This window comes from Lytechinus variegatus, chromosome 10 (genome assembly GCF_018143015.1).
Source record: "Lytechinus variegatus isolate NC3 chromosome 10, Lvar_3.0, whole genome shotgun sequence".
Lineage (NCBI taxonomy): Eukaryota > Metazoa > Echinodermata > Echinoidea > Temnopleuroida > Toxopneustidae > Lytechinus > Lytechinus variegatus.
The window spans coordinates 3,284,831-3,311,216 of record NC_054749.1 but is presented as its reverse complement, the minus strand read 5'-3'; the positions used below and the strand labels follow the sequence as shown (position 1 = coordinate 3,311,216).

Genomic DNA, 26,386 nt, shown 5'->3' with positions numbered 1-26,386 from the left:
ACGTGCTTAAAATCATTTCAATAACGATTATAAAAAGTAGTAGTAGTAGCAGGAGGAGGAAGAAGAAAAAAAAATGAAGGGAGAAAGAAATATTACAGTGATGTTAGTGATACATCGATTGTCCTGATGATTACGGTGATGATGATAATTATGATGATGATGATAATAATGATAATGCTAATGATGATAATGATATTAATAATATAAAAAAACAACAGCAGTAATGATAATGAAGTTGACGAACAGTGTTTTATCGGCGATCAGTTAATATCAATGTACTTTTCAACTATTTTTCTCCTACTCCGACCGTTACAAAACACCAGGAAAATTTCAGATTGGACAAGCGATCCATTTTATTGACAATCATGCCAGAGATAACAAAGTTACACATCAAATGGGTTATCGCACATTGCCGGTTTAGGTTTAGATGGATTTCAAGATTTTTCGAGAAGATTTATATAATCAATCAGAATTCAAACCATATGCAAAAAAAATTTCGAAAATAAATACATGTACATTCTTTACTGTGAATCTATCAAACTGGGATCTTCATTAAACAGTTGTTAAAGGAGAAATATATTGATTATGAATGTGGTCTTATTATATATCAATGGAAAGGTAATGATGTGGGGATCATCAGTGGGTTATTCAAAAATACCGAAAATAATACAAAAAGGTGAAAATCGCCGATTAAAAAACGCTAAAATGCCCCTCCGAAATATGCCTCGCATCGGTCTCTGAATTGACTGGAATTTGATGACGTCACTGTCTGTACGAGAGGCGTGATTGGCTCTCCCACGTGAAGCTCCACTTGCATGCAAAACCTGTTGCGTGGGTACGTTTTCTCCACACTGTCACTGAATACTTCTATCACGAAATGAAAGAAAACCCAGAATTTTATCTTGATTTGGATTTTCAAATTGATGATTTTAAAGATGAAGAGAATGATGATGAAGTGAACAACACAGTGAGGTAGTTGGAGGTAAATAATGGGGGAACAATGCCGATGATTATGATGAAAATTCAACTTGCCTGACGATCACAAGTAAAGTCATGTACATGCCGATTCGCTACCAACTCATGCAGCTGCTGCTACAAGTGGTAGCTATACGTACACCGCGCGGGCCCAATTTAATCCATGAAAATGAATAACCACATCCAGAGAGAGTCTATCATAAGAAGGAAAATAATGATATAACTGTACTTACAAACAAGTGAATAATCCGAATTAATCTGAAAGCAAATCAACTCAACGAATAGCAGCAGACGATATGCACCGACGATAAACTTCATGTGGCTGGGATAGATTGTCACTCGTTCTGTTAGATGTAATTTGTTACTCATTAATTTGACAAAATTACGAAACTCGGGGAATTATTTATATATATAAAAATATAGTAACATCTCTTATTATTTTTTGTATTACGATAAAACCTCTTTTGAAGGAAAACGTTGAGATAAACTAAAATTACTTTTAAACCCCCCCCCCCAACATGCGTAGCTTGTATGTCATTGCAAACAAACCATCGCAAACATGCACGTATTCCTTCCTTGCTGATTGAGAGCTGTGCAACACGTGCATAGATCTCAGTCTCAGCCAAGGCGAGCAAACAATACGGCATGTGTTGTTGTGATGGTTTGTTTACGATTACATAATGCTACGCATGATGGGATGATCTTTTACATCTAATTTTAATTTACCTCAAGGTTTTCCTTCAAAACAGGTTTTATCGTAATTCAAAAAATGATAAGAGATGTTAATATATTTTTATATAGAATAATAATTCCCGAGTTTCGTAATTTTGTCAAATCAATGAGATAAAAGTTACATCTAACAGAACGAGTGACAATCTATCCAGCCACATGAAGTTTATCGTCAGTGCATATGCCATATCGTCTGGTACTATTCGTTGAGTTGATTTGCCTTCAGGTTCGGATTATTCACTTGTTTGTAAGTACAGTTATATCATTTTCCTTCTTATGATAGACTGTCTGGATGTGGTTATTCATGTTCAGCATGAATTCAATTTGGCCCGCGCGGTGTAGCCATGTAGCTAGCACTTCCAGCAGCATGAATGGGTAGCGAATCGTACGTATGTACATGACTTTACTTGTGATTGTGTTGCAAGTTGAATTTTCATCATCATCATCATCGGCGTAATTCCCCCTATTTACCTCCAACTACGTCACTGTGTTGTTTCACTTCATCATCATTCTCTTCATCTCAAAATCATTAATTTGAAAATCCAAATCTAGATAAAATTCTGGTTTTTCTTTCGATCATTTCGGGATCGAAGTATTCACTGACAATGTGGAGAAAATGTACCCTTGCAACAGGTTTTGCATGCAAGTGGAGCTTCACGTGGGAGAGCCAATCACGCCTCTCGTACAGACAGTGACGTCATAAAAATATCCCCAATTTCGCGGACGTAATTCTGCGTGTTTGAAGCATTCAGAGAGAGAACTTTAAACTATCAATTAACTGAGTTTCATCAGTCTCCATGATAAATGATGTACACCATCGTGTTCTCCTTATTTTCTCCTTTATTGTGATATATGATTCTCCAGTTTTACGATTTCAATATATTTCTACTTTAAAGGACAAGTCCACCGCAACAACAAGTCGATTTGAATAAAAAGATAAAAATCCAACGAGCATAGCACTGAAAATTTCATCAAAATCGAATGTAAATAAGTAAGTTCATGATATTTTAAAGTTTCGCTTAATTTCACAAAAGAGTTATATACACATCCTTGCCAGTGTGCAAATGAGGAGACTGATGACATCATCCACTCACTTTTTCTTTTGTATTTCATTATATGAAATCCTGAATATTCTACTTTTCACCTCATTGTCAAGTAAAAAAAGATTAACTCCTCCCTGAACATGTGGAATTAACATTATTTTAATACTATATGGGTCAGTCAAGTTGGCCCTTGTTGTCAAATCTGTAAAAAGTGAAAATTGCTTAATTCAGACAATAAAAAACAAAAGAAATAGTGAGTGACATCAACGACTCTTTCATTTTCATGTCACTAAGTTATGCATATAACTGTTTTGTGAAAAATAAGCGACACTTTTTAAAATGCCATAACTTTCTTATTTTACATCAGATTTTGATCACATTTTCAGCATTAAACTGGTTTGATTTTCTCTATTTATTCAAATCAACATTTTTCTGGGATGGCCTTGACTTTTAATAATTTGTCAAAGTTCGACTGAATATATTTATCCGTTTAATAATATCAATAAGCTGCAGCATCTATATAACGCTAATACATAGTTTCTAAGCACTGCGTACAACCCCATCGGCTTTAAGTATATCTTTCAATATCGATTCATTGGTCAGTCTTGGGGGATACTGATAACCAAAACTTTCATAAAATTTTATTTTTGTGGGTAAACAATGGTATCAAATAACTGTCACTGGAACTTCCTTCAGAGGGCGTTTTGCCATGATAGCTAAAAGCCTCAATAACCCCATCTCAAGTCCTACACTTCTCATATTTGGGCAAGTTCATTACCCATCATGCAACATTCTTAGCAGTGTAGCTTTGTATAAACATAATGATTATGTTATTAAGTATTTAATTAATAATTATGTTACCAAGTAGCAAAACAAGTACATTTACCCTAAAACAATTTAGTTTCTCACCACTAATTGAATCTCAAGCTGATTTATCTTCTGTATTACTAATATATCTACTCCCTTCGTCATTTTATGAAATGTCTTTGTTTAAGTTCAATAGTTTTGTCCATATACCTACCCAACTCGTACATCTGGAAACTTCCATCCACAAAACACAGACTGTTAATTACCTCTAAATCAATTCGACATCATGGTCCAGTCATTTTGGAATAATCTTGCAGACAATATTAAATCTTGCTCCACTTTATACTCCTTAAAATCAACTCTTAACACAAATATCATTCAATCTTATTCATCCCATACTCCAAATTAATCCTTATTAGCCACTCAACATTGATTTAAATAAATAATGTTATACTGCTATCTACAGCACCCGCACCTGCATTGCACCCACTTGATCAGTAAATACCAATCTTAGTCACGAACCCTTTTTATGAGGCCGCCATCAATTTGTAGCTTAACCGCCCATGATGGCGGTCTCCTGAGTTCATTTGTTAATGTGGCTTTTTTTTATTATTATCAAAATGTGAAGTATATGCCCACACCATTTTTTTCTAGATATGTATTATGTTTATATTGCATATATTATAGATTATTTTGTATATTGCAAACAATGTGGGTATTTTTTACAATTGTCAATGCAGAAATAAAAATGAAACAAACAAACAGAAGGTATATTTTAAGATTTTATCATTTTTTTACACACAGTTAATGAGAGACAACACACAGTTTCCTTCTCTCTTATTATAAAAGATAAGAAATATATGCTCACACTTTTTTGTTTTAATTATGTATTATGATTATATTGTATAAATTACTGATTATTTTGTATATTGCAAACAATTTAGAAATTTTAGACAATTGTTAAGGCAGAAGTAAAAATGAAACAAACAAACAAAAGGTATATTTTAAGACTTATCATTTTTTTACACACAGTAAATGAGAGACAACACACAGTTTCGCTCCCTCTTTGATATCTGGCAGGCATATAGGCCTATGACTATTTATAACTCAAAGTCGTTAGATTATCGACCACTGATATATAGACAATGATCATTTTTGGACTCGTTTGCACTGGCAATATCAGTGTTATCATGTTAACCCTATAGGCCCGTATTCTGAACTCAAGTTTAAATCAAACCTAGGTATAAAGTTGTGGTTTAACTATGGAGAGCAAATTGGGGCACAAATCCCTAACAGTACGCATTCCATTTATTAACTCATATGACACCTAAATTGTTCACAGTTGTCTGGGAATGATAACTAAAGTATTTTTCTTCGATTATGAAAGCAGAAGGAAATAAAAGAGTAGATATAAGAAATAAAAACAAAGTTTTTGAATTTTGGCTCCCAATAATGTTAGCATGCCGTGGTCTATACTTAAAGGAGAATGAAACCATTGGAACAAGATAGCTTGTGTGAAAACAGAAAAATCAAAGAAACAGATCAACAAAAGTTTGAGAAAAATTGGACAAATAATGAGAAAGTTATGAGCATTTGAATATTGCGATCACTATTGCTATGGAGATAGCAAATTGGCAATGCGACAAAGATGTGTGATGTCACTTGTGAACAACTCTCCCCATTACTTAAGTACATATTTCACTTGAATTGCCTCTTTTATCACATCTATCCATAGATCATGTGTTCTTTCTACATGAGGGCATGTAATACATATTTTTGAAGAATACATCATGTATAAAGAGTTTGTATCATCATAAGGAAAAGCAAAAAGAGACATTTTTAGGGTATATTATAGTCCACCAAAGGGAAAGTTGTTCATCAGTGACATCACACATCCTTGTCGCATTGCCAATAGGAGGATCTCCATGGCATTAGTGATTGCAATATTCAAATGCTCACAACTTTCTCATTATTTGTCCAATTTTTCTCAAACTTTCTTTATTCTTATTCTTTGATTTTCTGTTTCTACACAAGCCTATTTGTTTAAAAGGTTTCATTCCCCTTTAACCAGACTTCAGAATACGGGCCATTGAGTTTTGCCTCATTATGCGACTGTCTGAAAGAAAAATCTGAAAAAAAATATTTCGAGCTGCATCAATGATAAAGTTTGTGTAAAATTCTCAAACAATATATATAGATAAAATATTATAAATAATTTATTGGTTGGATGCTTAACTTAAGCTGTTCGTACAGACTGTTTCACCCGAAGGATCATCAGCAACTCGGTCATCATTCGCTGATGATCATTCGGGTGAAACAGTCTGTACGACCAGCTTAAGTTGAGCATCCAACCAATAAATTATTTATACTCAGCTCCTACACAGTCGAGCACTATTAGATATTGCAGTATATCACTACTCACTTGCTAACCTAGATAAAATATTATGTTAATATGTCGATACGCAAGATCCGTAGAGTGTTAAAATTTGTAATAAACTTTGAAGCAATAACAATATTTTCATAACGCTAAACACGAAAAGTGGAAATCCGACACACACGCAATGAGTTGTGGTTATAATGTAGCAAAACTGACAACAGTTTTGCCTGGTGATAAGTAGCAGCAGCTCTTAAAGCACAACATGTGTAGGTTATGGCACATAACATAACCTTGAAATTCTGACATGGTAGGTCTATCTCTGAATCTACTTGCAATAGAGGAAATAATGTCGATACTCCATAAGGCACATATTATATTCTAATGTAAGCAAAGGAAAACAGCTTATATCGGCGTTACGGAACATTCACTACATTCTGATATTAATCTAGGATGCATCATTTCCATCTAATAAGTTTTGAGAACGACAGGCTGCGTGATTTGGCAGTCCGAACTCGAATACAATGTATTATGCAAGAATAATTATTATAATGCTAACAATATGAAGAACACAATAATAGTGTCAGGTAAACAGTCTTCTAGCAGAAATCGATCTTTCATGGATGGCTGAATTTTTTGTAAACTGCCTCGCAGCCAAAGCCAGTATCACCATGAAGATTGATAACGTGGTATAAGACTAATTCACATGTAAGTGAGACTCAGAGTAATATACCAGCGTGTATTTGTCGAAACGCTTAACGATAATATTTTATTTTCTATTGTAAAGCTCTTTGGTGATTAAATCAAATTCCCACTTCTAATATTATTTTGCATAAGTATCAATAAAATTCATATATCAATATGATAGTATATCAAAATAGAAATTCAGCTCTGAGCTAGTTGAAAAGTGCAGCAAACAGGAAAGATTAAATATATGATTTTTAAAATATATTATACATACCACTGAAAGCACAATGGACATGATGGAGCTGCTATCAGATAGTAGTCCCACGCATGCACGCCGGGCACATTGAACTATGTCCAGAAATTTATGGAATAATTGAAGAGCCAAACCTTCAAACAAGATTTCAGTACTATTAGAATCATGGTTAGTGAAACTGATGTTTCATGTAATAAGTTAAATGTGATAAATATAAGCATAAGTTGGAAAGGATATCACAATTCCAGATCAAGTTGCACAGCTTGTGATTTTAGGAAATAACGGTAGGCCTAATTGCGTGAAATTCAATGTCCTTGGCATTTTGTATCACAAAGAAAATAAGAAATAACATACATTGTTCGAAAGTTTGTCAGATAATTCAAAATGTAGTTATTTTGCTTTCTACGGAAACCTGCGATCCCTGTCAAAATGGAGCAACCTGTTCTAACTTCAGAATATCATACAACACCTTACTGTACCTGCCCTGTGGCCAAACTGTGAAGGTAAATGTAATGATTATTTTCGTTATTCATCTGCATTTGTGATGACAAACTGAAAGGGCTTCCCAATACTATTTATAGTTTCTAAGTTGAATGATCGGCTGTTTTGATCGTAATTCGTCATAGTGGCGATCCCCGAAGGACTGTCTTCCTTCACCCAGTAGAGGACGCCATTGAAGTAGATGATATCTCTCAACTTCTCTCGTTCCTTTGTCCCACTGACGTCCATATCGGTCATGTGACTGGTCAGCTCTTCAGCGGTATTTGTGTTTAGAGGCTCGCTGACATCCTTGTAAAACGAACTCTCATCACCGAAATCGCTGAAAAATATGCGCGGAGGATCTCCTGGAAATATTGAATAAAATTAAAAATAAAATCTTTGATACCACGATAAAAGTAAACCAAAAGTGTCGTGAGATTGATCAGTGGCAGATCCAGGCCCCCTTTTGAAAGCCATGCATAAAAACGGGGTTTTTAGATTAAAATTCCGGGTTTTGTATGTAAGGGACTCGTCAAATTTATTTTCATGACATAAATCACCTTCATTCATTCGGGGTGAAGCCCCTTTTTTGTGCTTGTCAAAGTTTTGTTGAACAAATTGAACCCCCTCTTGAAAAATCCTGGATCCACCCCTTGCTGCTATTCTTTCAAACACTTTGCTTATGATAGCTGGCCACTGCATTTTGATTATTTGTTATTATTATGTATGTAAATTCTGTCTACTATACTATTAATGATATACTATATATAGTATATCAGTGTGTGAACTTGAATAAAATCATGATGAAATAACAACTATTATGCAAATGTCATAATTTGTAATAAACATGCTATCATTTAATTTTGTATGTTTTATATGCATTATGATTACTTTGATTCACGTATTGAAATAATCAATAAATGCTAAAAATGTTATAATTATGATTAGAGCTTGAAAACCGCCTCTTTATACTCATCAATAGGAATACAGGCCTTCTTGATAACTTTGCTACACTGCAAAAAATCCGGTGTTGATTTAACACCAGCCCCCGGAATCTATATAATATAGGGTATTTATATTGCGCACATATCCACCTTGTTAGGTGCTCAAAGCGCTCCTATATTACCCGGCTAAGCTCATAGAGCACACAGCTTTTTAAGGAATTACTTCCTACCGGTACCCATTTACCTCACCTGGGTTGAGTGCAGCACATTGTGGATCAGTTATATTAGTCCACACCAGAGAAGTATTGAAACAACATCAGTTTGGAATCAAACCGATGCTGTTTTAATACTAATTGGTGTTGTATAAACCCCTTTCCGGTGATAGACAAAAACGAAACTGGTGTTGTTTAACACTTCGCTGGTGTGGACATAAAGATTCCGGGCTGGTGTTTAAATCAACAGCGGAATTTTTACAGTATAGATAAATTGACATTCTTTTTATCATATTTTCAAATTTGACATTCTTTTTATCATATTTTCATATTTAGACAACGTACGGCTGCTATCGATGCTGAGTCCCGTGATTTCAGATAAACATGAGTCGTCATACACCGTTTCGATAACACCAGCAGGCCCAGGTATAGGTTTGCGTTGGATCTTGCCGTCTTTCAATGACCAATATATGAATCTGAAGTGATGGGGGAGGTGCAAGAGTAATCTCCAATTATTATTATTCATTTCGGTTTAAATCAGGAAATGGAAAACTCTGGTACAACCATCCTCCTAAATGAAGATGAATAATTAGGAGAAATGAATAATTCTATAACTTTTATACCTTACTTAAAGTATATTTAAGCTTTTGCTTTAATAACATCAATATTTACGTCTCAGCATCCATTGTTATTTAAGTAAGTTGGGCCTCAATCTAGGTTTTACTTTTTACGCGAGGGATGTCAATCGGTCTTTCTGATTCAACTCAATTCAACTTTATCTCTCCTATATTTTTCTTTAAAAAAACAACAACAGGAGTTTAATTAATCTGATTCTAATATATATACCGCATAAAGAATAGTCAACTTTGATCACGTTGCTCGATTACCATCAGAATAGTGTCGTACAAGACTGAAATACACATGTATGTTTGTGACGGCCTACCAAAATATAAGAATAAACTTTTCAAATGAGATTACCCTTGCGAATGGAATTTCCTTTTGTAATTATATTTTCTTGAGTTGAGCAAATTATTAAAAATACATTCTTTGAATAGATGGCTGAACATGCTGAAGCGTAAATAAAAAGCACCAAATGATCATCGGGGCAATTCCATAAAACATGTACGTCTGATCACTGCATCGCGATCCTGAAACTGTCAATTTTCTTGTTATATGAAAGCTTGTAATAATTTTGATACATTATGGATTTAGCAGTCCCCGGAATGGCGTGAGTATAAAGAAAAAAGGGGGCCTACAAATAGATTATTTCATTATGAGAGAGCTACACAGTACCTATCGTAATGAGCAAAAAAATTTGAGAGGGCGGATTCCGGATGTGACGAAGAGGGCAAAAATTCTTTTAAAAAATGCGAGAGAGCTAAATGAGCGAGAAAAAAGTTTGACCTTTTAAGAACATTTTTTGTAATAGATTTTGATATAACATTTCATCCTTCTCCTTTCCTCTCTTTTCCTTCTTTTCTCCAATTTTACTTGGTCGTGAAAAGGTTGGTGCTACATAGCCCCCAAGCCCCCCCCCCACCTGGACACCAGTGGACTCACCCATGTGTTTCATCCACTGTCACTGAATAAGGCTCGTCAGATAGCTCTGTTGCAAAGTCCTCCACAGCCCCAGGTAATGCGGTTTCCGGTGAAATAGAGACAGATGTTATTTTCTGTGGGCTCTTATTGGCAATGTAGAGAGTGCGAGAAGTCGTGGCGACAGCAAGTCCTCTTAGTTCTGCGGTTAGTAATAGCAACTTCTGTTTCATACTCTCTCATGATTCCAGAGTTCATGTGCAATTAACCCCCCCCCAAAAAAAAAAATCATTTGTATTTTCATCCCTGCGTGTGTAAGATATGTTATATATTATTGTTTCATGAAAGAACATCTCAGACTTTACTTCACCGATTTGTTGAACCAAAGTACTGGCCTATGTGACACGCACTTTTCTGGAATTCGTTTTGAGATATTAAGAATTATAAGGCAAACAAATTATTTCCTCGATAATGTGGATCCTCCGGTTCAAATCATACAAATTCATTAAATAATATCATATTTCACCCTAATTACAATAGAAAAATAAAACTATAGATCAGGGCCCCGTCTTACAAAGAGTTGTGATTGATCCGATCAACCACAACTATGGACGGCCAGCAACATCTGAAATGCAAATTGGTGAAAAAATTCTACATATGATGTATATTGATACATTCATCAGTCGCTTGGAGATTCGGTGTGATTCTATTTGTTTACTGAAGAGATTGTCAAAATTTCCAGTTGAAGAAATTATGGTATGGATGGACTTCCATAGGGTTGAGATTGATTGGATCAGTCGTAACACTTTGTAAGGGGCCCTGGGCCCCGTCTAACAAAGAGTTACAATTGATCCAATCAATCGTATCTCTATGGAAATCCATCAGTGTCATAATTTTTTTCTACAGGAAATGTGCAAAATGTCCTTTGTAAACAAAGAAGAACACGCTGAACTGTCAAGAAATCAATGAATTTATGGATGTACATTCATATCTAGAATAAAATTTGACTTTGCTGGCTTTCCGTAGTTGCAATTGATCGTATCAATCGCAACTCTTTGTAAGATGGGCCCCTGGATATACTTCTATAAAACAGAGAACAGCCAAGGGAAAAGGTGTCCCGGATGAGGAAATTGTTCTCCGTTTCGTAAAAATAAGTCCAATTGAACAAAAATCTTTTTCTATCGTAATTTCACTTTCTTCCTGAATGAATCAAAATACATCAATTCATATTTAACGCTATTCTTTTCCATTTCCCCCAATTTCTACTTCATCCGTTTTTAATTGCTCATCATGGAAATTGAGGGGGTTCAAGCACCCCAAGCCCCCGTCAATAAACCACCATCTTATTATTATCTCCAATATTCTATTTGAACTTATTGTATTTACACTTGCGAATGATTCCCATTTTTCAAATGTTTAATATACTATCTTAGGGGATCCACGCTCTACAAGCAATGCTTTTTAGTGGATCCCACCATTTCCATATCAGATTCTGTTAAAACTATTTTACAACTGTCTTGGAACTTGTAATTGACTTTTAATCATTGTTATCATATTTTATTTGTATTTGTTTATATTTATAATGTATGATTGTTTTGTATTTGCTTATTATGTTGATAATGGAAATGGAAAATAAAACTTGAAACTTGAGACCAAAAGAAGAAAATCTTATATTGACATACCATCGGAGCTTGGAAAAGTGACCGTCTCCTTGTTGCTACCATCCTCGTAAGCTCGATAAACTCTGTAATTATTAAGATCTGTCCAGTAGATCTTCTGATCCACAGAGTCATAAGTGATATAACGAGGTACAGAGGAAGAAGGGATAGAACTAAATGCAAAGCTGCCATCCAGGTCGGCAACGTGGATCCTGTCGTTGTCCAGATCCGTGACAAAGATCTTTGCAGTCATCGCTAAAATAAAATGGAGAAATAAGGAGAGGGTAAAATCATTTCATGAAATCTCCGGCTTGGAAACGCATAGGAAGTCATTGTCCTTTATACTCATCAATAAGTCATGTTAAATTGCCAAGAAACTGAGAGGGGTGAAAATGTATAATATAACTGGATTGCTGCCAAAGAAATTGAGTATATAAAAATAAGAACAACCCAAGACCATCTCAGTTGCCCAAATTGAATTAAACATGTGAAATTATACAAGAGTCCACTTCGTGTGCAATGTTTTTTTTCTGCCAAAATCGTTTTCTTTTTCCGTTGGTATTTGTGTACTCGACGTGAGAGGTGAGTATACCGTAGCCGTAACTTTTTCATGAATACGTTTATGGGAATGACAATATAATAGGGTTTATTTAGTCAGACTACGCCTCGTGAATGTTCATAAATACGAAAATGTAGAATTTTGCGTAATTTCGGACCAAACGATTATCTTGATTGATGTGGCTCATTCGGTAAACCGTGCAGGTTCGAGTCTCGCCTTGGGCGATTTTCAAATATGTTTTTTTTTTAATCATAAATTGAGACAAGACTCTGAAATAGTACAAATCCAAGATTTTTAGTCTGATTAAAAGCCTAAAAAAATCCCTCTTATGTCCGGTGCACAAGTACTGATGGAACTGTATGTAAAAGTGTGAATCAAACTAACAACTTGGGCCGTTCTTATCACTGGCGCAAATCCGAGCGGTTAACCTGTTGTTCGGGGGGGGGGGGGGTGATCTATTGTTTCATCCCCCAATTTGAAACATATGACGTCACGGATCTACGCCAGTGGTTCTTGTACTCATATAATGTATGACTAGATAATACGATTAATTCCCTCGTTATAGGGGAATCGGCAAAGTGTGACAGAACAAGTATTTGAATTTCATTTGAAAATCTTTTAGATGAAACCGAAAAACAGAAACAAAAAAATTATTTTAGTTTCATGGGTGGGATACAGAAATAGCGGTTGGTGACTGAGAGAATGGGAGGGGCAAAGAGAAAAGACTTGTATTTTCTTACGAGCAGTAGTTGTGGGCTGTGTGGTGGTGGCATCTGTCGTAGTCACGGTGGTAGTTGGTTCTGGAGAAAGAAAATCATATTGATTGCGAATAGAGAATATTGATGATGATGATGGTACACAGCATTTATATTGAGCCATATTTCTATTAAAAACATTCATAGGCGCAGACTCATCCAACATTGTATCAGTACATAATAAAAGATCGCATAAAAGTAATAATTATAATATTCGAATTCAAAAATTTGAATGATACGCCATGAATTCCAGGAAAATGAATAGTAATCAAAGAAGCAAAATGAATCGAAATTGCGGAATAAACAGGTTAATGTAAAACATGAATAAACGGGGTGGGGGGTTGAGAGAAAGAGTGAGGGAGACAAACTGGGAACAACATGATCATGATGATGAAGGGGGATAAAGGGAGGCAGGAGGCAGAAAAGATGGGGAGCGGGGGGGGGGGATGATTAGCATTTAGCTTACCAGTAGTTGTTGTTGGCTGTGGGGTCGTGGTTGTCGCCACTGCTGTAAGTTTAATGTGAAGATTAAAATATATATATATATTACGTAAGCACATATAAAAAGATCTCATAAAAAATACATGGGCCGAATTCATACGTCTAAAAAGTATTTAATTTAGACACTATTAGAGAAGGCAAAAAGAAAGAACGAAGAAAAATGCATAAAATGAAATGAGAGAAAAGGAGTGAGAGAAATATGGGTGAGTGGAAATAGGGAGATAGATAGATAGTTAGATAGATGGATGGATGGATATATAGATAGATCAAGAGATAAATAAAGTTAGATAGGTAGATAAATAGATGGATTAATAGACAGTGCGAGGAAAAGAGAGATAAAAACAATTGAGAAATGGTGAGAGAGAAAGATGGAGAGAGCGAGGGAGGGGAAAGAAAAGGTTTGTATTTTCTTACGAGGAGTAGTTGTGGGCTGTGTGGTGGTGGCGTCTGTCGTAGTCACGGTTGTAGTTGGTTCTGGAGAAAGAAAATCATATTGATTGCGAATAAAGAATATTGATGATGATTGACAGCATTTATATTGAGCCATATTTCTGTTAAAAACATTCATAGGCGCAGACTCATCCAATATTGTATCAGTACATATTATATTCGAATTAAAAAATGTGAATGATACGCCATGAATTTCAGGGAAATAAATAGTAATCAAAGAAGCAAAATGAATCAAAATTGCGGAATAAAAAGGTTAATGTAAAAGATGAATAAACGGGGTGGGGATAGAGAGAAAGAGTGAGAGAGACAAACTGGGAACAACATAATCATGATGATACAGGGGGATAAAGGGAGGCAGGAGGCAGAAAAGAGGGGGAGCGGGGGGGGGATGATTTGCATTTGGTCAATTCCAGCGTAACGGACATGACGTCCAGACAAATTTTTTTTAATTCAAAAGTTTATACAGTAGAATTAGCAGTCTTTTGATAATTATTGCTAAGCTTATCAGACACATTTAAGTATCTGTTACATACACATAAAATTTCAAATCGTTTCGTTGAACAGTTGCGGAGAAATTGCACTCTTTGTGAGCGTAACGGACATGACACGAAATGGACGAAGCATTTTTACCTTCTATTGCTTATCAAAATTCCTGTGAATTCTTAGATTGCATGCACCTAATGTTGGTGTTAATTTAACCTTAAGATTATGCTTTATCCATAAAATGGTGTTTAACAACAGTTTTGCAGTGCATTCTGTATTCCTAGCTCAAAATGTAGCGTAACGGACATGACACACGAAGCGTAACGGACATGACAGTTTCGTCCACTTTTTGTAAGCGAATATAATCATTTTATTACAAGATATGGTACAAGTCTAATTGTTTACATGTTAAGGCTAGAGGTTGGAGACACATATCATAACTGGTAATCTGTAATATCTCCTATTATTTTGCAATTTGAGAGGGGGTCTTTTTGTACAATATTCATAAAACAAAAAAATATTTAGAAAAATTCATTTTACACCGGTTAACAACAGTTAATGAGTATTTTCCAGTTACTATCATCCACCACACATAATTAAAGGAGAAAAAGTTGATAGAAAAGATTACTTTTTATTCATGCCTTAATATTTGATAATATACTAGCGTAACGGACATGACACCCTTACGAAGTGAACTTCATCAGCACTTCTTAGTTTGAAAATGAAAGATATATGAATAATGAAAGTAATTATGTAACAGCAAAGTACCTTTACTAACACTCTAAAGAAAAATATGTAGATATTATTAGCAGGTATCATTAATTTAATAGCTATAGCCTTAGTGATAATTTTATATTGAATACAATGTTTATCATACCACTACTGCACACTGAGAAGACCAAATCTCATTTTTGTGAGAAGAAAACAAAATGTACCAGACCTGTATAAATCCAAGATGAACATATTATGGAATGTATTGTATGATAAAGAACATGTACTAGTATTAATGTCAGTTTTAAGATTACAAAAAATGGTATTAAAAAGTATTTTGATAAAAATTTAATAGCAGTACCTAGAAACCGGTCTTTCATTATCGATTATGAATGAGTTTAAAGGTAATCGGAATGTTTGTAAATAGCTTCTGAGATTTTTTTTTCATTCAAAATAACTATCATCCTGAGTATAATCATCCTTTCATCAAATCTTGGATGTTCTAAATCTTACAATCTTGCTTGCTGACAAATGTGGCTGTATCTAATTTCGTTGTATTGTCCGCGCTGCTTGTGTACAAATGAAGATACATCATTCACATTGTGATTATGGCTGACCAAAATACTATGATGACATAATTTATTGATGGCGCCACATTCTTTCTATGGCCCCTTTGCATTGTGATACTGCAAAGAAGTGCCACTGTAGATTCATGGATTCATAAAGCTACATCATGTAACACATATCCGAATACAAACTTGTTTTTAAATGTGAGCCCATGCCATCACTGAAGAAGTACATGTAGAGGTTGGTGAAATTCAGATACTTTGACGTACATATGTTCATGTACATGTAATATCATCAAGGGTCATGAATTCACAAGTTGGAGTTTATCATGCTCCAAACTGTCAGTGCAAAAACCTAAGTTATCAAAAGTTTGTTCAAACACAAATGATGCAGATTGTGATCTGAGTATGTTGCCAGATCTAGCTGCATCTTATCCTAATATTATGTGGCATACCGTTAATTCTCAGAAAAATCTACCAGAACAAGAGCTGAAGTTGCTGAACTTTCATCATTCACCAACTTCTAAAAATAGCTTGAATGACATGCAGATTCTAGGAAATATTACATTCAGCTATCCTCAAACAATTGAGACTGACCTCAGTCTGTGACACTGAGCCTAATATTTTGTTTTTGTGAATGCTGCCTTTTGCCATATATAAGGCGTCATGTCCGTTACGCCATTTTTATGAAAATGAGAAGTGGTAAGGGAAAATTATTGCTACACATGGTAGGGGGTTTAATTCTAACATAGAATCTGAATCTGCAGTACCTTTAGACAAATTTCCTGTAAGCTGTGAAAACTTTAAGTGAAAAACGTAACGGACATGACACTGATAATGGTAAAAAAATCACACAAATCTGAAGACAGATTTCTCTAAAATTGATGAATGGCATAAAATTTAACGATTATTTTCTGTTGATTTAAACATAAATCAATTATTCAAAAGTTAAAAGAGACCTCTGGGACCTTGTTTGCTTTTAGTAGAGACAAGAAAGATGAATTGTTTAAAAATAGCCACTTTTTTTACATCTTGCAATTTACTATTCTATATTTTGATGATGGAAAAAACTACAAAATTTTATCAATATCGTGATTTTTTAATTGGAAATTGAGACTTTATAGATTACTTTTTAAGAAAATTTGACTGCTTAAGTGAAATCTGAAACTTCATTTTTTCTCTAAAGTGAACATTTTCCATGGAATTGCCCATTTATCTTACCAGTAGTTGTTGTTGGCTGTGGGGTCGTGGTTGTCGCCACTGCTGTAAGTTAAATGTGAAGTTTAAAAAATATAACATAAGCGCATTTGAAAATATCTCACAGAAATACATGGGTCGAATTCATAGTCTAAAAAGTATTTAATTTAGACACTGTTAGAGAAGGCAAACAGAAAGAAGGGAGATAAATGTATATAATGAAATGAGAGAAAAGGAGTAAGAGAAATAAAGGGGGAGAGTGGGAATGGGGGATAGATATGATAGATAGATAGATAGATGGATAGATAGAGCGTTAAACAGAGTTAGATATGTATATAAATAAATGGATTGATAGAGAGTGCGAGGAAAAGAGGTGGATAAATATTAAATTCAGATGAACAGGGACTTTGCTGAAAATAAAAAAAATTGAGAAATGGTGAGAGAGAAAGATGGAGAGAGGGAGGGAGGGGAAAGAAAAGTTTTGTATGTTCTTACGAGTTGTAGTTGTTGGCTCTGTGGTCGTGGATTCTGTCGTAGTCATCGTCGTAGTTGGTTCTGGAGAAAGGATGTTATTATAAGTGCATAATGAGATCTCAGGTAAATAAAAGTCATACCTTTATTTCGAAATCATGCGGATGAAGATTACACCATGATTGAATTTCACACAGAATAAAAGGTACGAAACGAAGGAAAGAAAAATAAAACTAGAATTTTAATTCGTCATGATGACCAATTTAGGTGATCTGTCTCTGATTTTCATGATCACGAATACAATCACCATGTTTATTGAGATCAATACAATCATCATCTTGAAAACTGAACTTTTATTACGAAAAGAACTTGTTGATTACTCGTGAAAAGAGGGAAATGAGAATATGTGAAATACATGTAGGTGTAGGCGATACACATTGTACATCAGTGTTATAGGCTTATTAAAAGAGATTTTAATCTGTTTTATTGTGCGATATTTGAACTTATATACCTTGTAATGGTGATTAGGAACATTTGCGAAATGTTGAAAAGAAAAAAAAAGAAAAAAAATTATGTCCACTTTTGGATTCGAACCCCGGACCCGGACGCAAGACTGATGCCTTTCCAAATGAGCTACACACTTTCCATAGACTTTACACATAGGCAAAACAAGAGGATCTTAAATCCAACTTTACAAGTGAAATACGGGTATGATCCCGGCATCTGATCGGAAAACGAAGACCACATTTGCGATAGCTTACAATCTCAGCTACAACATATTTCAAGCTCAGAGAAAACCAACAAATAGAAATGGAGATATGGCTCGCGAAATAGAGGAATGTAAAATCCAGTTTTGAGAAAAAGTCATTTCCCATAGAGATTGCACACAAAATGAGAGAAAATAAAATGCCTCTATAACTTGCCATTTTCAGGATGATCCATTCCTTTAAAAGTGAATAAAGCCATCAAATTAAAGAGTATGTCCTCAGCTACAACATATTGAAAACTGAGCGAAAATTGACCAACATTTACAGGAGAGTCAAATTTACATAATTACGATGACTTCATAAGTAGCAAATGGGAATTTTGAGTTCCGCCGCCATTTTGATGACGTCATGATAAAATTTCGGGTCAAATGTGACGTGAAATCACATTTCCCATCCATACTCTATTCGAATTTGAAAAAAACAAATGGGGGTCGACGGACTACCTTAAGAGCTATAATAATGAATTTTGTATAGGCATGTTTTTGCACATAATTGTCTATGGTTAGTGCGCGCGCGCGCCTGCTGTAAACTTTGATGGAGGCTAATTTCTTTATTACTTGTCGTAGAAGGTTGATCAAGGTATCAAATTGTTTAGAATTATATTATCGGTGCATTGATATGAAAAAATGGCGATCCCATGTTGTATAGAGCCGTTCCGCGCGAGAACGCCCGCGTAACCGTGCGCGCGCTCAAATTTTTGAAATGCTTAAAATGACCTGATTCGTACTCTGTTTTGGTAAAAAAGTGATTTTGAGCATTTTAAAATTTTGACGCGCGCGTACGCGCACGTCGTGACCTTTACATGACCTTTGATGACATGGGCTGCTGACGCTTGACCTGAAGTAGATGTGATGTAAATATTGTTAATTTTTTATCATTGATAATGAAGATATGATTGATAATGTGATTTTACAAAATGGCGTCTAGATGACGTCATGATGACCTTTTGACCTTGAACTTGCTTTTTACACATCACATGATAAGTCCCCATATCTGATGATATTTTGAAGATAATTGACGATGTAGATTTGGAGATTTTGTGCTAACAAGAAAAGGTGGGAAAATAAAAATAAAAAATAAATAAGGAAATAAAAAAGAAATTTCGTACGAAATTAATAGTTGATCTGTCGATTGACAGATCACCTAATTAGAGGAAATGAGAATGAATGAGTGGAATGGGGAAGGTGGAGGAAAGAGACGAACAGAGAATTCGATGGAAAGAGAAGAGGGGGGGGGGGGGAGGGGTGTGATGGGAAAAAAAGAAACGGTAGTATACATTTCTTACCAGTGGTTGTCGTTGGCTGAGTAGTCGCGGATTCCGTCGTAGTTACGATCGCTGTAAGTTTATATTGAAGTAAAAAAAAACATGATGAAATCTGAAGAAAAACATTTCTTGATTGATTGAATTCGTACAAAATTAATGGCACGTCGTGAGTAATTATTGAATTTCAGGGGGCGAACGGACAAAGAAAAGTGAAATGAAAAGCGAAAGAAATGGAATGAGATACAAAACAAAAGAAGAAAAATGAGTAGATGAGGGTGTGGGGGAGACAATGAGACAGACAGACAGACAGACGGGGGAGGGGACGAACATCGATTTTTCGAGGGAGATAGAAACAAAAGGAGAGGGGGGAAAAGAGGAAACAGAGTTACAGAGAGAGGTGAGGGAAAAAAGAAACTGAGAGGACAGTGGGGAGAGAAAGATAAATATGAAAAGAGAGAGAGAGAGATGGGGGGGGGGGCAGACAGACAGACAAAGAGAGACAGACGGGGGCATTCATTATGGAGGGTAAAGAAAAAAAAAATTCTTACGAGTAGTTGTTGGCTTTGTGGTTGTGGATTCTGTCGAAGTTGTCATTGGTGTGGTTGGCTCTAAATAAAGGAATATTTATATAAGTAAGATTTAAAAATATGCTTGAATTCAGACAGATAAAAGTAAGCAAACGATATATTAAATTAGAGACACAAAATGACAGAGGAAAGTGAAGTATAATAAAACAAAAAAGTGAAGTGATATGGAAAAGAAAATGAGTGAGTGGGAAAGGCGGGGGATGGGAGGGGGCAGCCATTGAATAAGATTGACAGACAGGTGAAGGTAGGAGAAACATTTTGTATTTCACACTTACGAGCAGTAGTTGTTGACCGAGTGGTTGTGGATTCTGTCGTAGTCATCGTCGTAGTAAGTGATTCTAGAAGAAGAATATTTATATTACGAATATATTTGATTTGATTTATTTTATTTCCACATTTCAAAACAAAAACAAAGTATATACAAGTATAATATCTTTTTCAATATTACATAATAGGCAAATTTTTTTCAAACATAATGAATAATGTACATAAATCATTATAAAATATCAACTGTACTGTGAGAATTATATTTATAAATACATTTTTCTTTAATTACTGAACATATATATATATATATATATGTATATAGAAATGTGGGAGATATATCGATATCAATGTGGGAAATATATAGATATCAAGTAGTAGCTATTCGCGATATTCGTTCCAAAATTATGCCTATAACATGAGGAGTTCCACAGGGAAGTATTTTAGGCCCGATTCTATTTTCAACTTATATCAATGACATGTCTATTTGGATAAAAGCTGACTGTAAATTATTATTGCATGCAGATGATAGCGTACTACTTTGTTCAAATTCCAACTCAAAATTGCTGTCTACATGTGTCGATTGGATGACTGATAATAGATTATCGTTACACTTAGGCAAAACCGAGAGCATTCTGTTTTGTTCTAAAGGTAATTATAAAACTTCATTTGAATTTGAAGTGACATACAATAATAAGATAATTCAGAGGAAAGAATCTGTATTTAGGCATTGAGCTGACCAGCTCCCTTTCATTTTCATCTTTAGTAGAATCAATCGTAAAAAAGGCGAATGCCCGTTTGAAATTTATGTACAGGTATCAAAGTTGTATGGATCGGAAAGCAAGGCGTATTCTCTGTTTTGCTCTTATTCAGAGTTTATTTGACTATGCTAACCCTGCTTGGTTTAGTGGCATAAGCGAACTCGATAAAAAGAAGTTGAAAATTATACAGAATAAAATGGTTAGATTCATTAACTCTTCTGGTCCAAGAACCCATGTTGGCTACACCGAACTCTCTGGAGCGGGTTTTCTTGAGTCAACAAAAGATCAAAACAGCTTATTTTGCATCACGTGCATAAAATCTATCACATTAGATCGAATCATTATATTGGATCAAACTTTAATCTAGTTACCGAATTACATAACTATAATACAAGAAACAGCCATTTCAACTTTTGCTTACCAAAAAGGGTAGGTAGTATTGGTAACTCCTTTTATTACAATGCTTTACAACAATGGAATTATCTTCCTAATGATATAAAGGAAATAGGAAACCTTTTGCATTTTAAGAGGAAATTGAAAGAATATCTTTCACTTGAGAGTCAAAGAGAAGATGCAAATGATATTATATAATACGGTTGATTTAGCCTGAATACAGACACGTTCCTTTCTCTTCTCTTCCAGGTATTATTATTTATTTTACATAGTTAGATTGAAGTTTCGATATGTCCTTTCTTATTTCTTTTCTCTCTTCCTTCTTTTCTTCTCTTCGTGTTGTTATTGTTGTCGCTGTTTTTGCTGTTGTTCTTATTCTTTTTCTTCCTCCTCCTCCTTCTATTCCTCCTCCTTCTTTTCTTCTTCTTCTTCGTTATATTCTTGTATATATTATCTCTATATCTTATTTATTGGTAATAGTAAATTCTGATTTGTTTTCTTCATTTTTTAAAAATATGTCTGCCCCCCCCCCTCACTAGCCACAACCCATGCAAAGGACGTCTCCCTGCCCCCCTCCGACGAGCTTGAAAGACCTTTTTGCCCCCCCCCGACGAGCTTGAAGACCTTTATTGCCCCCCCCTGACGTGCTTAAAGCCCTTTTTTTTGGCCTGTCAATTTTTTTGGGGGATGGTGTTGCCCCCCCCCTGTGGAAAATCCGAGGTACGCCACTGATCGGCTCGCGTGGCAAAAATCAGGGGAGCGTTTCATCAATATTTTATTATTTTGTTTGGCGTCACCTGTGCCTGGGAGGCGAAAAGCGTACTGAATCACTATGACCCGCAGGTCTCTCCTCCCGATATAACTGATGGGGGGGGGGGGGAACGCATGTGGACCACTACACCGGGGTTTCCCTCTATACGAATAGTGCAGTGGGTTCTTAACGTGCAAAGGCGGTGACTCTCCTCTACACGGGGCCTCCATTTAACGTCCTGTCCGAGGGACGGAGTGTTTTCCGTTGTAATATAGCCTGCATCTATGAAACATGGGAGAGACGTTTACACACAACGCACTGGCTTCAGTCATCCGCCCGGGGTGGACTCGAACCCACGATTTTTGGTTCGACGGGCAGACGCGTTACCGACTGAGCCAACACCGCTATTTTCATCTGACAAGTTGTCAGATCTGACATCTTTCCATAATTTTGATTGTCTGAGAGGCACCGTTCCTATGGTACCTGTCGGATAAAACGTCAGGCAAGTCCTTTCATGAAAGTAACGCCCCCCTGAAATGATATGCACACCAACGATATACGTCGTAATAAAGACAACACTGGATCCGTGCGCTTTGACGTACGTCACAATGGTAAAGTAAATGAAATGCGCGCCGATTGCTGATGCAGAATCGGCTTTCTAATTACATGTAGTAAAAAATCCGATTCTGCATCGGCTGCGGTTCTGAACCTACTACTTTAGTGGTGCATTGAAATCTCTCTTAGATCTAAGAACGATACAGGCTGAGGAAGGTTGGTATATTTTGTTTAAATGTTCATCGCAACCATAGCATATGGGTGATGAAATAAGTGTGGGGGTCATTATATACCTATATACAAATACAGTATTATTTTATAGGGATGTGTAGGCCTGTTATGTTTATATATTGTTATACTCAAAATCGCTTGTGCCTAATATTTTGTCACATCTTGTTTTATCTTGCGTTATTTTTTCCTAAAATTTTCTTCAAATTATATACATGTTTGGTGTATTTTATATTGTTGTGTATACATTTGTTTTGAACAGAATATTGACTGATATGAGTGCCGTTCCAATAAATTCAATTCAATTCACTAGAAATAAAACAAATAACTTTTTTTTCTATTTAAGTCAAAGCACAGCTTTCATCGAGATGACAATTTTGGTTTTAAAAGGAAGGGTTTTCCTATCATGTCAATTAAAAGTAAATAGAATTGACCTGACTATTTTATGATGTACAGAATGCCTTAAAATGGACATATCCTGATTGTAAAAGAAAAATCCATTTACACTTTCCCCTTAAAAATGGTACTTGTGACTCCATACAATGAAATATCTCCCTCTTTAATCCTTAATATTCATTTCATGGGCTATTCAAAGTAAACCTAAAACACACCAACTTGGTAAGCATGATAGTATACAGTGCGTCGCAAAAAAAAACAAGAATTTATTTGCTCTATTAAGCTTAAATCACAAATATAATCGGAAAATGATGTCTTATTTTGAAGCTAAAAAACATTTATTAGAAAAAGGAAATTTTTTGCTATCATAGACTGGGATATAAATAAATAAATATAAATAAATATAAATTTGAATTTGAAATGAGTCAAATTCAAGAGCAAATACAGTACATGACATATCGAACTTTTAAGACACATGATTGACTTTTTAAAAATATATTCTCTGTTTCTTAAGCATTGTTGTTACAGAATGAGGGGCTAGCTTAGAAGCTCCCCTAGAGTAGGCTTTAACATTCCTCCAAAATGCTCATTAAAAATTATTCTTAACAATCCATGAATTTTTGATTTGTTTTGATGATCTGGTATTGCGGGGGTGTTGCCCATTCGAATACCTCGGGACTATGATTGTGGAGCGTTGTGGCCCAGTGGATTAGTCTTCGGACTTTGAAACAGAGGGTCGTGAGTTCGATACCCAGCCATGGCGTAATTTCCTTCAGCAAGAAACTGATCCACAATGTGCTGCACTCAACCCAGGTGAGGTAAATGGGTACCGGTAGGTGGTAATTCCTTAAAAAGCTGTGTGCGCTATGAACGCCTAGCTTAGCCGGGTAATATAGGAGCGCCTTGAGCACCTAACAAGGTGGATATGTGCGCAATATAAATATCCTATATTATTATTAGCATTATTATGATTACAAGTAATATATTGTATTTCAAGCAGATCTACTTCGAATTCTTTCTTTCTTTTTACAACTGTGGAGTCCCCCTTTGCTTTTTTGTCCACCGGATAGAACATGCCTGAGGCAGGGGCGGATCCAGGATTTTCAAGGGGGGGGGGACATTGTGCTGTGCTGCACTCGAAACGGCATATTTACACTGTGCTGCACTCGACCCAGGTGAGGTGTATAGAAGAAATTCCTCAGATGCTCGAGCGCCCGATCAAGGTAGCCATGCTAAAGACGGGGTAATAATAACATTATCATGTTCAGCAGCCAGGCCCGCTGGGAGAAAGTGACAGTTTTCTGAAATGAAGTGGCTACCCTGGGTAAAATATGACGTTATTATTTTTATCATTATTATTATCATACTATTATCATATTATTTTCCCGATAAAGATTTGACAAGCAAAAAGAAAAAAAAATCTACTAAAATTGGAGGTCAAACGGGTAGGCGACACACTTGGGTAAAACTGGCATATTTACATTATAACTTTTGATTATGGCTTTCAAAGGGGGGGGGGGTCACGGCCCGGATATGCCCCCCTCCCCCCTGGATCTGCCGCTGACCAGAGGGAGCTATCATTCAATACAGTGCCGTAACTTGAGCAAATTGAGGGGGCCAAACATGCCATGTGATTCAAATTTTCTACAGATTTGCGAGTGAAGAAGAAATTTACCTTTGTAATACACATATCTAAGCCTATACAGTCAGTCTTGGATATCCCTTCCATACCCTCCCTCCCGACCCCCTTCTCCTTACCAAGTTCACTCGGCCCCATCTCTTTCTTTCTCTAATACCACCTTTTTTCCTCTCATCTTCCTTCTCACTCTCTCTTCTAACCGTCAGCCTATTTGATTCGTGTTTTTTTTTATCATGAACGTCGTTCAGTCCGACATGACATTTGAGAAGCAGGGGTGCCGGTCAGGGGTGCTGAAGCGCTCCTGTGATTGAACCGGGCTTTATTCCGTCTTGGATGTACGGCAAGGGTTATGGTTGCAATAGGGTTTTATTTTTAGGGTGGGGTATAGTGTTAAACCCATGATTGAAGTTGGCCATTCGACTAGAGCAGAGAAAGTGTCATGGAACCGCTGAAGCACCCAGGCGCGGTTCTAGACTATGACTCGTATTCTGAAGTCACAGGTTTTACTTGGACCATGGTGGTTGCACGGGCCTAATCACAAGTGGAAGGCCATAGATATTCATTCGAGCCAACCCATTGCTCAATTTTTTAATCTGATCTTGCTGATTGAAAAAAATAAATGAATATGATTGACAGTCTAACACTGATTCTAGGGAGGGTACGTACTGAACTTCTTTTTTTTCCAAATTAGAAAGATATATCACCACTATGAAACTAAATTTTTACTGGCGGAAGAATTAGGGTCATTTTACTCTCTCAAATGATGATTTTGATCCCGTCAGGTGTAGTCTTCATAAATGCTGATTTATTTTTAAAATGAGTCGGTCGAGGTACCCCTTTCTGGTCAGATATGGAATGTCAGACATTTATCCTACCCACTGGTAGTAAACATTCAACCCTCTAATTTCCTCCTTATTTTGAATGAATTCTTTTTAGGTGCCACTTTAACACACGAGTCTGTATGGGGATTGAATTAGGCCTGTGATACCTTGGTCTAACTCTGTGCTGAAATTTAATGGGAAGCCAAAAGTGTCAAAGTTTTTATTAAGTTTTATGTTTCTTATGTTTAGTGTGCTCTTTCCTGATTCATCGATTGTGAAGACAATCATCTATTTATACTTCCTAGACAATATGAATGATTTTAGAGCCAAATGAGGTGAAATATTACATCTCTGTTGTTAGTGATTTATGTAACAATTGGCTATCCATACTTAAAGCACAACTTTAAACCGGAGTTTAAGTTAAACCCGACTTCAGAATAGTCTGCAGGCACAGACCCTGATTGGAACTTTGATCAAAAAGTGTGGCTCCACGCAAAGACTAGCACATACAAAACTTGCTGTTCCAATACTACACAAGGCATGAGTAGGCTGCACATTCAGACCCTTAA

At 35.8% G+C, this 26,386-nt stretch overlaps 1 protein-coding gene across 2 annotated transcripts in view; it reads right to left on the bottom strand.

The window, feature by feature from the left end:
- Positions 1–7,278: 7,278 nt before the first annotated feature.
- The window catches only part of LOC121423283 (cell wall protein DAN4-like), a 36,255-nt gene continuing 17,147 nt past the window's right edge, over positions 7,279–26,386 (bottom strand). Inside the window, exons 4-15 of one of the 2 annotated variants that reach the window (XM_041618616.1) lie at positions 20,285–20,347; positions 19,971–20,030; positions 19,444–19,494; positions 17,416–17,475; positions 16,945–16,986; positions 13,928–13,987; positions 13,479–13,520; positions 12,998–13,057; positions 11,723–11,953; positions 10,065–10,242; positions 8,850–8,980; positions 7,279–7,713 (exon numbers count right to left, since the gene is read on the bottom strand). In XM_041618616.1, the coding sequence (XP_041474550.1) occupies positions 7,394–7,713; positions 8,850–8,980; positions 10,065–10,242; positions 11,723–11,953; positions 12,998–13,057; positions 13,479–13,520; positions 13,928–13,987; positions 16,945–16,986; positions 17,416–17,475; positions 19,444–19,494; positions 19,971–20,030; positions 20,285–20,347 (1,298 nt within the window). In that variant the 3' untranslated portion in view covers positions 7,279–7,393. The remainder of the gene's footprint in view (positions 7,714–8,849; positions 8,981–10,064; positions 10,243–11,722; positions 11,954–12,997; positions 13,058–13,478; positions 13,521–13,927; positions 13,988–16,944; positions 16,987–17,415; positions 17,476–19,443; positions 19,495–19,970; positions 20,031–20,284; positions 20,348–26,386) is intronic. The other variant, XM_041618617.1, reaches the window with a different exon arrangement.